The sequence below is a fragment of the Ptychodera flava genome, chromosome 2, assembly GCF_041260155.1.
Source record: "Ptychodera flava strain L36383 chromosome 2, AS_Pfla_20210202, whole genome shotgun sequence".
Lineage (NCBI taxonomy): Eukaryota > Metazoa > Hemichordata > Enteropneusta > Ptychoderidae > Ptychodera > Ptychodera flava.
This window is the reverse complement of record NC_091929.1, coordinates 26,841,191-26,858,040: the sequence shown is the minus strand read 5'-3', so window position 1 is coordinate 26,858,040 and position 16,850 is coordinate 26,841,191. Positions and strand designations below refer to the sequence as shown.

The following is a 16,850-nucleotide window of genomic DNA, read 5'->3' as shown; positions in this document are numbered from 1 at the left end:
CAGCGTCCATAGATTAGTATCTTACACTCGCTTATTTGGCGCATTAGGCAATCACACGCATGATTAAACATCGTAAGATTATCGCAGGACAAATACATTACACTTTGGATGCAGTGAAGGAGAACAAATTCAATAAGAAATCTTTTGAAAACCAGTTTTAAGACCAAGACACTTAGGTCGGTAGTATAAATCTTTATTGGCAGTATGACACTCCAGCGTCAGGAAATAAATAAACGACAGCAACAAGAAACATGTCCTGAGAACAAGGCGCCTCTTAACCCTGGGGACGGACATATGAACTGCTAGTTCGTTCTGATGCAAATTATCAGTATTATTGGGGATTGAACTTCATGAAAATGTACCAAAACGCTATGTGCAGACTGTATTTCTTTCCGATAGGTTGCATTCCAGTGGATTGATAGAGTGAGTATATAGAGAAACATAAGCTTAAATAGCATTGACAGAAGAAAATCCACACGATTTTATTTGTTAAAAAGGTAAAACAAAATTCTCGTTTAATTCGTCATAAAACGTATATATCGACAGTCCTTCACAAAAAATGCGAATGAATTTCAGAGAGACGTTATCATATATTTAAATGTATGGAAAAGCTGTGATAATAATGTGACATTGGTGTAATTAAAAGGGTATTCACCAGGAGACAAACGTTTAACATAAGGACGAGAGACATGTGCACGTTATCATATATTTAAATGTATGGAAAAGCTGTGATAATAAAGTGACATTGGTGTAATTAAAAGGGTTTTCACCAGGAGACAAACGTTTAACATAAGGACGAGAGACATGTGTATTCAAATTCTAAATTTACCTTAACCGGTTTTACAACGATGTAGCATTGACGAAATGTAGAGGGCATTGACTTCAGTCTTCATCATCTCGAAAATTAAAGGTGCATGATTCAGAATATATACACGATATGACATGAATATGACGGATTACAAACTAATCGAGATTAAGCTTTATTGACCACCTGTCTTGAAAAAACGTCTAATCCAATTAAGATCACAGACTAGGAAAGGATGAAAAGCAAATCGAAGTGACACAATCATATATTTAGGTATTATTAAAGTACATGAAAGTGCGACAATATGTTTGCTGCAAATATGGAGCCATAAACTCCATATTTAAATACATAAACTATTTTATAATAATGAGTTTTTGTGTGTCCTCTGTGTCTTTTGCGTCATGACAAGTTCTTCGCTCAACGCACTTTATCCAAAATTAGCTTCTCTGATGTCAGTAATAATCACATGAAATTTTGACAGGTACAGATGCATGTACAAGTGACTAAACACTCAAAAATTCGAACAGCTTGAATTGATTAATATTTGTTATAGGATATACTGACCGTTTCGACAGCACATGAATAACAAGTAGGTTGTTTGAAGCGGAGGTTGAGGTGAAGTGCTCCTCGGGGACAGATATTCGGACTACCAAATTTTTACAATTATTTTCTGATCTACCATTTGTTGGGGCTCATTTTAAAGCTTTTGGAGTAAGAAAAAATTTCACCATCTTAGTTCTTCAAAATTCGAAACTTTCATTTTTCCCATAGAGTTAAAACGGGAATGGTGGCCATTTTGAATTTAAACTATCGGTAAATGTTAGGTAAGTTGTTTTACCAGTAGTTATCATTGCACGGTGACCGAGTAGTTTTTTGTTGTTTATTTGTTTGTTTGTTTTTGGTAAGAGTATGATTGAAGATACATTGAGGTAAGTATGAACAAAAGTTTGAGTCTTTCACTTCGGGGAACGTACTATTCAAACCAAACACGGGAGAATGTGACGAATATGACGAAAGGTTTGACTTTATTATATTGATAGTGGCACACTTGAGAAGTTCTTTGGCGACTGTAAAATGAGAGGGTTGCATGTGACACCACTTTAAAAAAAGCAAACGTTTTGAGATCTACAATGCTTGCTTTGCTGGTCTTTGAAACCATCATGCCTTCCATCAGGCACATAGCCTACGCGTGCAGGCGATGAGGCAATTCAGGTCCCCAGCCGTTTTGTATCTCGAATTAAGCAAAGTGACCTATAATACAAATTAATTTCCCGTCTTCTAAATATTTCATTTTACCTGCAAAGTTCTTTCGTTTACTCTTTTTAACATATGCAAGTAAAGTTATATCATAATATTTATTATAAACTAACATCAATATCGTACATCTTTACTATTTCAAAAATAGAGAGTTGGGAGATGATATGGGCGCTGCCAACGCACATTGCATAGATATCTGTGCAAGCTTCAGCACGGATTGATATCATTGATATGCATGGTAAGTTTTAAAAGAAATAGCGTCGTGTTCGAAACACCGTTTGTACTGTTGTCAGCAAAAGTAAGAGAGGCAGCTATGTTGGTCACAATATGATTCGATGGGCTCTGCAGTGGACCTTACATAGTCTCGAAACAGATGCTTCAATTTCTGTAACCCTAGCCTAGCTATGCTGTGGCTGGATTCGTTCCTGGAATAAGGTAAGGGTATTCATGTTCATGATGATCCTTTTTTTACAAGGCTTTCTGATCCTTCCTCTGTGACAAGAAAACTGGTCGAATAATTATTTCCATTTAGTGTAAAATATTACCGGGTCCATGCGACGTTAATTGTTCACAAAATAAGGTTTAACCATCTCGAGTCACTGGCAGGTAGTGATGTACCAGCTGTCAGGAACTGGTAAGCGTACACTGTTGATTTGACACGCCCGTCAGGATTTGTTCAAAATCGACAAATGTTTGAGTGCTGGACTAATGAATCAATCAAATCATTGTTGTCATATGTTGTCACTCATCATTTCAGCGACGGAAATGCGATTTTTCTCTACCAACAACTCTTTACGGAAGAGTTCACAATCTACTTTCTGATGAATGTATTTAGATGCCTGATCCACTATGCTTTATTCGGAAATCTCTATATTAATCACAAGCTCTACAGTACCACAGAAGCTGAGAGACGCACACAACATAAGTCATTGAGTTTGTTCGACACCAAGCTACCACACAACTGCTAAGCGTCTATGTAACGTGAACTTAGAATTCCAATATGGACCCAATGTTGTTCTTCATGGAATAGGTAGTTTTCCTAAAGGAACGAGTCTTGAACCCTGTGTGTAATACGCAGAATCTTTTATCATAGAATACCAAAGAGTGTTACTTTAAGAACTTTAATACACACTACACAAACTCTTTTCATCCTGAACAAGCAGTTTCCTATTTAGTTACCTATTGTTATTGACTTTATTTTGACTCATTCTGTGCACAACAGCTCCTGTGTGACTGTACTATTGGAAATTGGTTACGTTTTGTTACTTCAACTTTGACCTAATGCACAGTCAGTAGCCTGTGAAAGCTCTCGTGAACTTGCTGCAATCAGGTAATATTTTTTGGTTGTTTTGTCACCGAACTCTGACTTTGGTAATTTTTTTATTCACATTTTATACCCAGCGTGCCGTATTTGTGCGGCTGTATCTGTCTGTGGATTTGTGATTTCCAATGCGTTCTAAGGGTTCATTAATTATAAACAGCTGTTACTGATAAGACCAGCCTGTAGGTAATTAAATAGGAAACTGATTGTTCAATGTAAAAAAGAGTTAAACTAGTTTTTATCATTTTTGTCTTTGTTAACCTTATGCCAGTGAAGCAATATTTGAAATATGTGATATATATTTAGGATAAAGGAGGTAATAGAGACTACAACTCTATCAATATCCAGCTTTACTTAAACGTCAAATCCTCGTCGCTCGCCTCTGGCATTGAATGCAAATAACCACGGTAGGTATGTTTACGAACAAGAGAGAGAGAGGGGGGGAGGGAGAGAGAGCCAGCCAATATGTAACGTCCATCTATTAGAAATAAACGATGTTATCTTTGTCGTTGACTCACTACTCTGTTTCTGCGTCCAGACGTACTCTCGCCAGCTATTCCCTGAAGGAAGACGGTCAACACTTATAAGACTGTATGCTGTCTTATGTATAGCCATTGAAGACTTTGCTAGATAAAATGTCACCCTTGGGATTTCTCTTTTACTGAATCGCGCTACTTTATACCCCATAGCCCTCAGCCCTATTTGAAGATCAGCCACTAAAAAGCCATCCGTATTTATCATATTTATATTACACTACTAATTGGTCCAAACAAGCCATGTGACCATTAGAAGATTAACAGAGGAAATGTTAATGATAACAGAACGGCAAATAGAATGAAAGACACTTTGATTTGCAAATTGCAGGTGAAAATGCAAGTACATAATGTGTTGGATTATCTGGCATAGTACGTTTTTACCATAACGTCGGACGCTTAGACGATATAGACTTGTTAAAGATTTGAAGTATGACATGCCAAGAAAGATCTTCGGCGAAAAGTTTAAGTATAGTTTAAGTATAGTTTAAGTATAGTTTAAGTATTATCTGCCGTATGCCAAGCTCAGAACAAACTACCATCAGAACGACAATGTACGCAAATGCCTCCCAAGGCCTTCGGGGCACAGCCTGGAATCAGTAAGCTGATGCCACTATGTTGCGAGACATTGCTTGAACGGAAGACTATAAATAGCGTCTGATCGAATGTTTCAAGCAATGAGAAGAGCTTATAGAACCGCCGCAAAGTTCTGAGCAGAACTCACAGAATCGAAGAGCTACATTTGTCTGAATAACCGCCGTGCCATTTACACTTGTGTAGTTACAGCCAATGGCATTTTACCAGAAGACGTTATAGCTTGTTAAGGTGTATCGTGAAGGCATGGTGCAGTCTCACAAACAATAAACATAGCCTTATGCAGAATAAGGGCAACCAAGTACAGAAGTAGTCAAGTATTATTTTGAAAACTGTAGTTAAAAACAATAGCGGAGGAAGTGCTAGTGACGTCATTCCTGCTTGTGATGTTAGTATATATACGGTGAAGAGAAGTCGGCACACAAAACTGCCCTTGGGCTATTTTCAGGATATATTTTCAAACTTGTTCATACTAAAAGCGGAGTGCATGTGACATATCGCCAGTCATTGACTATCATTTCTCCATCTTGGTAGCCTTAGCGAGCTGAATATCTGCAAGATGTTAGTATCAATGCTTATATTGAAGCTTGGAGTTCACAGGGTTTGTGAAATCATACCTAAACATGTTACAAGTATATCTTTGTAACTTCGTTGCTTCCCCGTAGAAGTGTACATAGATATAGTGAAAAACAATTACTTCCTTTGATAGAAAGAAATTTGGTATTACAAGAGAGTAAATGCATTTAAACACAATTTTATTACATGAATGAATAAAACTGCATTATTTTCTGTAGAGAGAGATGAGATGAATTTTTGCTATCCCCTAAATTAAAGATACATATAATGAAAATGCCAGGAACGCTTGTTCATATCCATTCTTTTAAGAGTGGTTATAATAATGTCCAAATAACTTGGACCTGTTTGCGCAGTACAGTACAATGGTGCAAGTTTACCAGCTATTACTGAAATAACAGTTTTAGTGTTTAGTCAGTAGACGTTCTGTACGTTACATCAGTCGAAGAAAACAAATCTATCTGCCAACATTTTCATTAAGAATCGAATCAAAAACAGGAAGAGCGTTCATACTCTATTACATGAATAACTAATTTCATCATTAACCATGCACTGTTACTTTATAGTTTCGTCACTACATTCATTTTAGGTCTAAAGAGCCATGACCTCTACTTCGCACATGTGTAGAAATTGGGTCTTGTCGATCAGCTGGATGCTGACATATCTTCCTGTCATGGGAATCTCACAACCACAAGCCACGGTGATGGTCTCCTGTCTGACTCGCTTTCCCAACACCATGTTCCCACAGACTGGGTTCTCCTCCATGTTAGGGCTGTCGCCAACGCGTACTTGAGCATTCTTGATACGGAAGGCTGTTGTAAATGTAAATATTGGCACATTACATCATTGAGAAGAACTTATGAGGCAAGATGTATTTGAAAATTAATACAGTAATACAGACTGAGATGTTATAATTTTCGTATGGAGACAACTGTGGGCAATTTAAATTTTGAAAGCTGATTCCCGACTAGAGTTTGATGACGTGTTTATAAATTTACAATATTATTTTTTTTATTTTAAATTCGAATGTTGGGTCGCTAAGGAAAGTCATTTGCGCAACCATCTTTAGGTACACAAGAGCTTAATGTGGAATGTATACTTAGGATATATCGTATTACTGTGATGAAAATAACGCTCTTTAATGACAAAATCTACGTGTTCATAATTTAAACGATTGTTTGATACAACTAAATACTTACGACAGCAATCTTGTCTGTTTGTGATGATCACTTTATAGATATCCTTTGATTGACCGAGGTCGACCATCCACCATGGTTGGAATTCCTTTTCAGTATGGGTGCAAGATTTTCCAACTTTGATATCAGTGTTCTTGTTGCCATCCAGAGCTTTGTCGGCGGTACCCTCGAATTTCGCTTTCACTGAGCTTTGACTTGCCGACTTGCCCAGAGCCACGTTAACCAGGTTTGGCGGAAACTCACAAGCTGAATTGACACCAAAATGGCTATGTTATCTTACTTTTATTGCAAGAAGTCTATACATTTATTTCATTTTCCCCAATGGTTTATTCGTGTTTGTATATTGCCTGTATAGTATTTAGCAGAATGTGAAAATTGAACTCATAAACTACATTAAAAGTTAATGATCAGAGCAGAGTCTGTTATTTCTATTACCTTATCAACGAACTCAAGAAAACCGTCAAATTTTACGAAAATTTCCCACGCGAATGTAAGTCAGACAGAAATTTTGATCTCGGGAGAAATACATGTTGTTTGTTAACATCGACGAGCACATCGAAAATCGACGAAAAATAAGTTCCGACTAATAAGAATCAATGACATAGACATAGAACAACAAGAAGTAAAATCCCATACTTTTTGTCAAGAGATGACAAACTTGGCTCGAACAAGTGATAAAGTCTTATGTGGAAACTTCAGATCTGTTAAATATTTACGAACATTTGATTGCCATTGGATCCGACAAAGATATTTCACAGGCAAGACTATCAGTGTTCTGACCGGATTTCTCTTTCAGCAACATGTCTTCTTGCATATTATTTTAAAATAATATTTAAAGTGATTACAATAGTTTTATTTGACTTGAATTAGTTTTTATTGCATATGCGGTAGTGTTCTTACCTAGTGTGGTTGGAATGGTTGTCCCTTCTGAAAAACAAGGATGTATGGACAAACAAAGTTAGAGTGACAATATATTAATGTCATTCACAATACCTCAATAACAACTTCCGCTAAACTTGACACCATCAATATCGAACTGGTACGCCAGTGCTGATTGCATGTGTGGGGCATATTTTAATTTGAATCGTATTTCATCGTCTGATTAAAATAAAATCACGTAGCTTTAATTCTGCCAGACGAAAAGGAAGCATGTAACAATGCGGAGGAAGATATACTTACCAGGAGGAGGAGGAGGTGGGGCTTCTGTCACTGGTGCTGGCATGATTGAATTTGAGTAAAATACAAGACATATTATGTAAAAGTTTCTTCCAACAAGAATAATGAAAGACAGACACACAGACGATTTTACCCATGATCAAATAGTCGCTTCTTTTGCAGGCATGTTCATGAGACGTCACGGTCAAGCTATTTTTTACTTTGATCTTGATACACAAGCGATGCAGTATCAAAGGTGCTGGTATTATTTTCACGTTTAAAAATAAATTACAAGGCTTCAGTGTTTTCGCTTTTGGTGAAAAAGTAACAGACGCCATAACTTGTGTAAAAGTTCATGGCCTCGACTCCGTGTAAATTACGCAAGGTAGCCGGGATTGGCGAGATATATGTAGTAGGCGTAGTCAGCGATGCCACCAATGCTAGATGAAGGAGAAGAGCTTCAAAGTTATGGCCGGTCACTGTAATTGAACTTACCTTTCCAATCTTACCATGCCGAGTTTATGAGCTAAACCCTTTTGTGATATTATGAACATGATTGGAACTAATTTTGGATATTGGATCTTCATGTTTTTCATATTTCTCAATAGTGTTCAGTGCCCACTAGCTGAATGTTGCAATATTACAAATTACTCATAAAAACAAGCGTGTAACCTAAAAAAGAAAAGCAGATGAGCTTATATTTGCATATTAAACTGTCATTACTTTACCATCCAATTGTCCCAATTGGTTCCAATCATCTTTATGACACTGTCAGCATAAATGTTTTTATTTCCCATAGATAGTTGACACTTTTAGACATTGGGCAGTAATTTCAGTCCGTTTAGAGAAGGCATGTATAAGCGTAAAAAAATTACAGAGCTATAATTCTGCCTGGCAAAAAGCAAACAGATTTGACAATCCGAAAAAAGAGACACTTACGTGGAGGCGGGGGAGGTGGAGGTGGAGGTTCTATCACTGGTGCTGTTGTGGTTGAATTCGAGTAAAATACAAAATATATCATATCAATGTTTCTTCGTACCGGAATAATGATAGGCCGACAGATTGAAAGACGGACAGACAGACAGACAGACAGACAGACAGACAGACAGAGAGACAGACAGACAGACACAGGACTATTTAACACTGTTATAAAGGGCCGTGCGATAAATAAGTGAAGCTCAGCATTATTTTAGAAGATGAAAAGCTAATAAACACTCTCGCATGATTTTTTTTGCTTCATATAAATAATGTAGCTCCGAAAACGCAAATACTACTTTTGAACATTAATTTCATACTTGCAAAAAATACATTTAACATCCTTTCAAAACTTCAATTAATCCATGCGTCCGAGTTTATGAATCATGTCTGCCAGTATAGGCAAGAACCAACATTAACTCATATATTTAAATACGATATAAAAGTAATTCACTGGTTACTTACCTACCCCGTAGACTTCCATTTCACAGAGATGTATTGAACGTTTTGCAGGTGTCTTCTGCTTTATCAGTGTTACATACCTGCCAGTCAGGGGGCCATCTTCACACACCGATATTAATTCACCCTTTACAACTCCGACATCAATAAATGCACACTGCTGGCCTTCGCCATTGGCCTCATTGCCTACGTTCACCACAGTTTTATGATAGCTACCTAGAATAATGATAGAAATCATATGATTAATGGCACGAGTCTATAACACTACAGAAGCAAAAAGTAATTGGTCAGGTGTACTCTAACTAGGAATAAATTACTGTGTTTTAAACCCTGAAGTTGTAACCAATTCTTATATATATTCCGTTGAATATTTCACTATTTGACGTCATCGTATACAAGTGTTTTCGCGGAGCCGGACAACTTCAATCCGAAGGCAAGTAGATGTGCGGCTCCGCGTAAAACACGCGTATACGATGACGTCAGATTGAGAAAATTCCACTTGATTGATATATATTTATCACTGAACAGTCTTCTTACTGTCCCGTTGATATGGATGGATCAAAATTATTGTCGAACATTGCAAATATATTGTCGCGATCAGGGTTTTATTTCCCGGAATTACTTTCATTTTATGAGAGTAAAGGCCTATTATGCTAGAGCTATGCAAATGTTTACTTGGTACTTTCATTCGGAATTCCGATCAGGTTGAATTTTGGATACACCGAATGCTGTCTTTACCAATCAGACGTACGGATTTGGTCACGTGCACTTGTCAGTCATCGTCCCGCGCTTCTCCAAAAAGCATATATCGCTGGCATATACCTCCCATATTTGTCACTTGACGGAAGCTCTGTTCTGTTGTCGATTCAACTTTCGACAATGCATCCACAGCGCTACACTGCAAAGTTCAGTCTCCAGCTCTCAGCTGATGTCTTTACCAGAGCCCTACACTGCAGGTTCGATTCCAATTGAGAATTTACGAATTTTTTTATGTTACGATAAGGAAATTTATCGTTGTTCGTCACATGACTTGATGTTTTATGCCTTCTCTGCCGCTTACCCAATTCATTTAGTTGAACTTACTATCATAATGACGCTATGTCATTCAGCCGTACGCCTTTAATACTGAGCTATTGAACATAACGATGGCACCCCCACTCTTGAGAATAGCTAAAGCTTTGAGGCCTCGAAATTTCATCGGACATTCCTTCCAAGTCTCCATGTCTGAATTTGTTGCATCACCTTTTCGTACGTAAAAATGTCATGAAAGCACGGCATCGATCGGGACAGATCGGTCTGTGCGTGCAAGCGTCGCGGTGTGTATGACATGAAGCGGTACTAGTGCAGGAACAAAGTACCGGTGGATGAGACGTAGAGCATTAATTTTGTAATTCGAATTTTTATCGGTCCTGTTCTAGCGAGTCGGGTCAGACCATATGAGAAATTACCATATAAAGTTTAGAGCAGAAAATGAGAACTCTTCAATTTTTTTTGTTTTACTTACATCCCCATCCTGACATGGTATTTTTACAGTTCGCCGGAAACACCAGTTTAAAGGCTTCAATGATCATCGGTACTCCAAGATCTATCTGAACAGCTGGTATGTCTACCAGCGGACCAGAATCAAAACAAGTATTTGCGTCGCCATCGACGAGGTTTGGCAGTGTGTCCAAAGCGCCTGCTTCGAGCCGTATGCCTGTTACCGTTTTACCTAAAGCGAGACTATTTGTGCCTGAAAACAATAATAGTGTACAACCACCGTAAACACATACTTAGAATGAAAAGATAAACATATAGAACATACAGAACACTTTAAGGTAGAATGTGCCTCGGGGACAGACATTCAGACTCTCAAACTTTTACAATTCTTTTCTGATATACCACTTGTGGGGGTTCAATTTAAAGCTCTTGTTGTAAGAAAACTTTTAAACGGCTTAATTTTTCGAAATTCGAAAATATTAATTTTCCCTTATAGAGTTAACACAGGCATGGCGGCCATTTTGAATTTTAAATACTGGTAAACCTTGAGTTATTTGTTTCTCTAGTACCAAATTTTGCACTGTGACCCCCGATTTGTTTTTTTGGATTTTGAAAGTGAATGGTTGAAAGATTCCCTAAGAAAAGTTTGAGCAAAAGTTTAAGTCTTTTACTTTCGAGACGCGAACTACCTTAACCCTTTCACCCCCAGTTCCCTGTGTACAGGTCCAACTTTACCATAGAAAACAATGGATTTGGGACAAACCATGGTGGTGAAAGGGTTAATGAACCTGTTTTTAATAACAAATAAATATAATCCCAACCAGGGCCATGAACACGATAGTTGCTGCGAATTATTATTGGCAGTTTTAATGGGGTATGTACAAGTCAGAGTTTTCTTTGTATTTAACATCTTGTTAATCTTATTTAATTTTGATAAATGTTTGGAAGTCTGCAGGCATATTTAGAAGGTGGAAAGCTAATAAATACTGCGAATAAGAATTTTTAAGTCCATTCTAATCTTGTATCCCGGAGAACATGGAGGCTAAAAAAAAATCATCACCCCTGATATGTGAAATCACCGTATATTCGACATGTTTTCAAATCGCAAACTTACGTCAGTCAGAGGCGGGAATCTCGGTTTTGGAAAAGTCAAGGATAACAGTAATCCTTTGAGTGTTGTATTTTTCCAACCAAAATTTCAGTGCAACATTTTACCAATTTTTATGAACTTTTCTGTGAGTTTTCTGATAATTTTGGACGACACGAACACAATATTTCTTTTTTATCAAAATTTCGGCAGGAATCTAAGGAAAATTGACTTTATATTTTATAAGGGTGACAAAAATTGACTTTGGCGCTCAAAGGGTTAAACTGACATACTTCATGAGAGTATTTACAAGAAGCTTGACGTTAGACCACTTACTTGCCGTGTTGACTTCCATTTCACAGAGATATATTGCACGTTTTGCAAAAAGTGTCTTCTGCTTCGTTAATGTTACATATCTACCCATCAGGGCACCATCTCTGCACTTCATTGTCAGTTCATCCCGGTTTGCCCATGAACTTACAGTTAAACAACGCTGGCCTTCGCTATTCGCGTCATCGCGCACGTCCACCACGGTTTTGTGAAAGGCACCTGAAATTGATAACAAGATCAAGGCACCAGTCAATATGTTGGTCGACGTACCATTATCGCTGTTTGATATTGCATTCTGTTCCTACAAGGATGGACGGGAATTGGCAAACAAACTTCATAAAGTTACTACATGTAAGATGACTTTGGAATTTGAAAAGAAATTCCAGCACAACTTTTGTTTGAGATGAAACATAATACACCATACGATAGCTTCCTCCACGCCAGCCCTGGCGGCCTGGCGGGCGTAATGATTTTGTCAAGAGCCAACGCCCTTGCACAAAGTTCGCTGTACCATGATCGCGCTGAGTAGTTGGGCTCAGCAAGCTGCCGCGGGTGTAGTCACCGAGACTATCAACGACTGCTACGAAGATGAGTCACAGAAAACAATATCCATTTAGTACAAACCGTCATTTGTCACTTCATTAAAATAACATAGCTGCTCGAGCGTATGGAAAAGCCCTATCGTGATATTACTTACATCCTGTTTTTGTCAACGAATTTTTGCAGTCCTTTGCGAACACTAGTTTGATACCTTCGACAATCATTGTTTCTCCAAGATCTATCTGAACAGCTGGTTTGCCTACCAATGGACCAGAATCCATACAAGTATCTGGGTCGCCATCGATGAGATAGGGCAGTGTGTCCAAAGTGCCTTCTTTCAGCCCTATACCTGTTACTGTTTTGATTTGGCCTGTAAAAATGATGAAATACGACCAGACAGAAAGCAGATTGATTTAAAAGATAAACATTTCATGGTGAAAAGTAGAAAACTTGAATGAACTCGTTTGCTAGTTACAAATAAATCTTATCTAAAACCCGTGTGCATGAGCATGGTATGTGCTATGATTTATCATTGGGACCTCTACTCGTGATGAATTCATAAATGCTTTAAAAAATCTATATTACAATTCACAGCTTAGATTGACATTTAACATCTTTTATATCTTATTCGCTTTTGTTAAATTATTGAAAAGTCTGCAGGCACGAATCAACAGCAGGATAGCTAATAAATACTCCGAATAGAATACGATGGTTTCAACCAGGCTCGAACCCACAACGCACGGCACCCAATCACCTAGCGCAGAGGCCAACAGTCAAAACCGCTCGGCTAAATCCCCAATCTCAAAAAAGATTGGTTCAATAACCGAGCTAAGGATGTTGCAATTCTGACTGCGCCCTCTCCACTCGCCGTGGAGTTTGTGAAGCACTCACGCTAGCACACACGCTATCATACATCTAACATACAGAAAGATCATGATTATTTTTCAGGGCTTTTTTTCTAATCATGTAATAAACGAAGAAAACATGAAGGCTCGAAACTAATCACCCTGATACGTGAAATCACATCCAGATATGTTCTATTAGTCCTGTTTCAAAATGACCTATATTACACGTCCTACACACATGTACTGCATGCTCTGATTGGTTAATCCGCTTCTCTAGGGTCCACTTTCGGAGCAGTCATTGGAGAGACCTCACGTGTTAGGTCTCATTATTATGTATTATTCAATTTACAGCTTCCTGATTGGTTAATGTGTAGGTCCGGTTCTCCAGTGTTCACTGCCTCATTATGCAATGTCCCATGTACTTTTGGATGATGCCTGCACGTGGCCGCAGCTTGATCCCAGTATATGAAGAAAGGTGGTCATGCCGAGTATTTGTCAAAATATCTAGTTAGATTTGACCTTGTTCGAGAGTTCATTCACTATTCATGGCATTTTATGTGATACTGTGAATTATACATGAATTAAATATTGCCAGGAGAAATTTTGTCCTTTTCCCTGCGGTAGTTGGTTGAAATGAGCTACTGACGCCTGAAACCGTTACGTAATGCCTTGAAGCTCTATTGTCATTCACAGGCCTCACTGTTGTGAATGCGGCCAATGCCTCCGCCAAATCAAAATGAAAATGAAAAGCATGAACTTTGTACGTAACCAACAATTGGAAAACAACGAGCCAACATGCCTGTAATGTATAAATGAACAGGGATAAGTAAAAACATGGAAATTTAATGCATGAAGGTTTGTCTGGTATTTTATGTTGTAACTTGCGGCCGATCCGTGAACATCACAAATAACGTATTACTTCAGCGGTAGCCAGGAAGCACGTGGGACATTGCATAATGAGGCAGTGAACATTGGACGACCGGACCTACACAATAACCAATCAGAGAGCTGTAAGTGAATAATACATAGTAATGAGACCTAACGCATGAGGTCCCACCAATCAGCGTAACGCAAATGGACCTTAAACTGCCAGATGAACCAATCACTGATGTTGGTACATACGTCATGGACCTGACTTATGAAACAGGATTATTTGGACCTAATTCATTTGGTATATAAAAAAGGTCCTGGGATATATTTCATTCGCTGGCTATGAATGGCTTTAATTCTTAAATACTTGAGTCGACGTAACGCTGAAAAGTTATGGCAACTAGGAAACGATTATTTCAGAGAAACCAAAGCACACAGGAAAAATACGCTAATAAATATTTAAAACACTAAAGTGCATGATTTTTTATTTCGCTACACTCAAAATATTTTAATATCGAAACAAATAAAATCAAAAGTGTAGTTGAGCAACGAACGGTAACAATAAATTAAATATTTTGCCATTACATTCCAAATTTACATAAGTTCAAGAATCATCTATTCTCACGAAACAATTTTGGAAGAAAATGACAGAGTCATATCATCCATATCACGGCGGAGGGTCAGTGAGTATGAGGAGGGGGTTATGATGTTAAAAGTATTTACCAAATGTTTCTTGCAGTCCGATGGCAAGCAAATACATCAATATCAGAGTCTTCATCCTGCTCGGTTCCCTTCTGGTAGTACAGCTAAAAAGCAAACATACATATAGTCCAGCTACTCTGCAAGTACCTGTGGTGTCCGACCAACAGGCCAACTTGTACCAATTAAGATGGGAGATTTTAATGAGTGTTAAACGGTCGTTTTTGTTCGTTTGTTCCTTTTAAAGTGTTGAGGTGAAAGGGAAATACGCACACAGCTTAAAGGCACTATTCTTAAAGGCACTAGCATCGCCTTTGTTCTAGTCTGTAGAAGGATTATGGAGGTGTGATAGCCTTTTGTTTTCCATTCAAATTGTAATCTGATGGGTAAATTTTCTGATGAGACAATGTGGTGCCACCACAGGCCGTTAACATTTTAGTTCGTACTGATTTTAGAAGATATTCCCGTGACAGCCGAACGTACTACTCGTTCAACATCCCACATTCTCTGATGTTCACATTACTTAATGCCAAGTATTTTATGAATTTAATGTGGACTCGTAAATTACACAACCGTCGTCAAAAAGTCTGAAAAAAGTTACATTTATATAATTCACCCTGTCGTTTCGGGGCAACTATTGTTGTCTTTGGAAGTTATCCTCTGTTTATCCAATATGTTGGAAAATGTTGATCGTTTAGCAAAAAAAGCATTTTGCCATTCCACGATCGAGAAATCTCTGTACCAATCTGCGCTTTCCTATGTATTATCTTGAAGAGTGAATAAAGCTATTTTCTTGGAAGGTCTCCTGTGGAAAAGTCTGTACTGTGAAAACAAACTATACTTACCTATTGTCTGAGGAGGGTGTCCATGTACCACTGGGACAACCGGACTGGATTGTATAGTCGTTACTTATAAAACATAAACGATTTATATTTAGCAATAGTTCAATTCTGTGCCTGCAATGATTGGTCAATATTAATTTATCAGAATATATCATAGAACATATAGTATCAATCAGTTCTTATGCAACTTATTATAATTATCAGGAATTTTATTTCGTGAATAGTGAATATCTACTACAAGACCATTTACAGAATGTATAAGAAATGTTGCATTTAGGACCGGGAATAAGCTTCGAATAAGACTAGTAGAAAAAATCGAATGGAAAGTACATGAAGGAAGTCCGTTCGTGTTTCTTTCGCAGAAATTCAGACAAGGAATTGTTTCCTTCACAGATATAGATGAATTGTAATTGAAATTCACATGTATGAAAAATATAAGCCCGTACGGCGTACGGGCCCTCGCACGCTCGGGCCCTTCCGCCGTACGACCTCCGGCCGCAAAAGCCGTATCAGGGCCGTAAATATTAAAATGCAGTCACCGAATCACAGGGCTTATACGTATTTTTCCCTTTTATCATTTATGATATGGCTTTATCGCCATTCTCCTCTTGTTTAGAAGGTACTGATATGAACGCGTATTTTAAGATGCTAAAATATGAAGCATATTTTCACCATGTCAGGAACCTACTTATTTATAATTACAAGCGCTGGTATGTTCATGCATAGCTGAGCGAATATAAGTTGACACACCCAATGTAATTTATCCTTTTTGCCAAAATTGTATCAATTGCCTTAAATGTTCGACTAATGCACTTATGTGCCATTTTTACCATATTGAAAATGTGTATGAATCTGTTTTCATGTCGTATTCACTGCTGACAGGTACGATCTCGGGTTGCAGTCCATCATACAGAAATGTTGTACGCAAGTTTCCTGTTGACGAGTTTAAGGCCAAGATAGTGATTTATACCGAGCATCAATCAATCACACAAAATGTGTCTACACAACTGAGAAGGTAGATATGTCTTATGTTTCAGCTATTCCGATCAGTCTGGGTGTTGTATTTACTGTTATTCAGAGGGGTTATTTAGGTGTTCCCTGTAAGTTTCGTTCATACAGAATTCGGGAACGAAGTATGCGGATACTTCAGAATTTCGAACTTTAGTGTTGATCCGTTAAGCAAGTTTATCTTCTATCTATGCGAGCCGGTAACGGAACTAAGAGTAGATGTTGTAAATATCGTTTAAATATTTTATTCGTACTGCATCACAAGTTCAAGTCAATTTCGAG

General features: G+C 37.9%; 1 protein-coding gene across 1 annotated transcript; it reads right to left on the bottom strand.

Moving 5' to 3' along the window:
• Window positions 1-5,248: 5,248 nt before the first annotated feature.
• LOC139118135 (uncharacterized) lies at window positions 5,249-15,671 on the bottom strand. Its single transcript, XM_070681432.1, has 11 exons — window positions 15,564-15,671; window positions 14,743-14,825; window positions 12,462-12,674; window positions 11,771-11,983; window positions 10,373-10,600; window positions 8,875-9,084; window positions 8,374-8,415; window positions 7,459-7,494; window positions 7,180-7,206; window positions 6,283-6,525; window positions 5,249-5,895 (listed from the first exon to the last, which is right to left on the bottom strand). Exons 2-11 carry the CDS (start codon window positions 14,795-14,797, stop codon window positions 5,675-5,677), a joined length of 1,488 nt encoding a protein of 495 aa, XP_070537533.1. The 5' UTR covers window positions 14,798-14,825; window positions 15,564-15,671; the 3' UTR covers window positions 5,249-5,674.
• Between the last annotated feature and the right edge of the window lie 1,179 nt (window positions 15,672-16,850).

Coding starts and splice junctions, on each gene's coding strand:
- LOC139118135 (XM_070681432.1), bottom strand. CDS start 14,797: ATGAAGACTCTGATATTGATGTATTTGCTTGCCATCGGACTGCAAGAA. Junction 11,984..12,461: donor TTCGTTGACAAAAACAGGAT/GTAAGTAATATC, acceptor TATCAATTTCAG/GTGCCTTTCACAAAACCGTG. Junction 7,495..8,373: donor TCCACCTCCCCCGCCTCCAC/GTAAGTGTCTCT, acceptor CAATCATGCCAG/CACCAGTGACAGAAGCCCCA.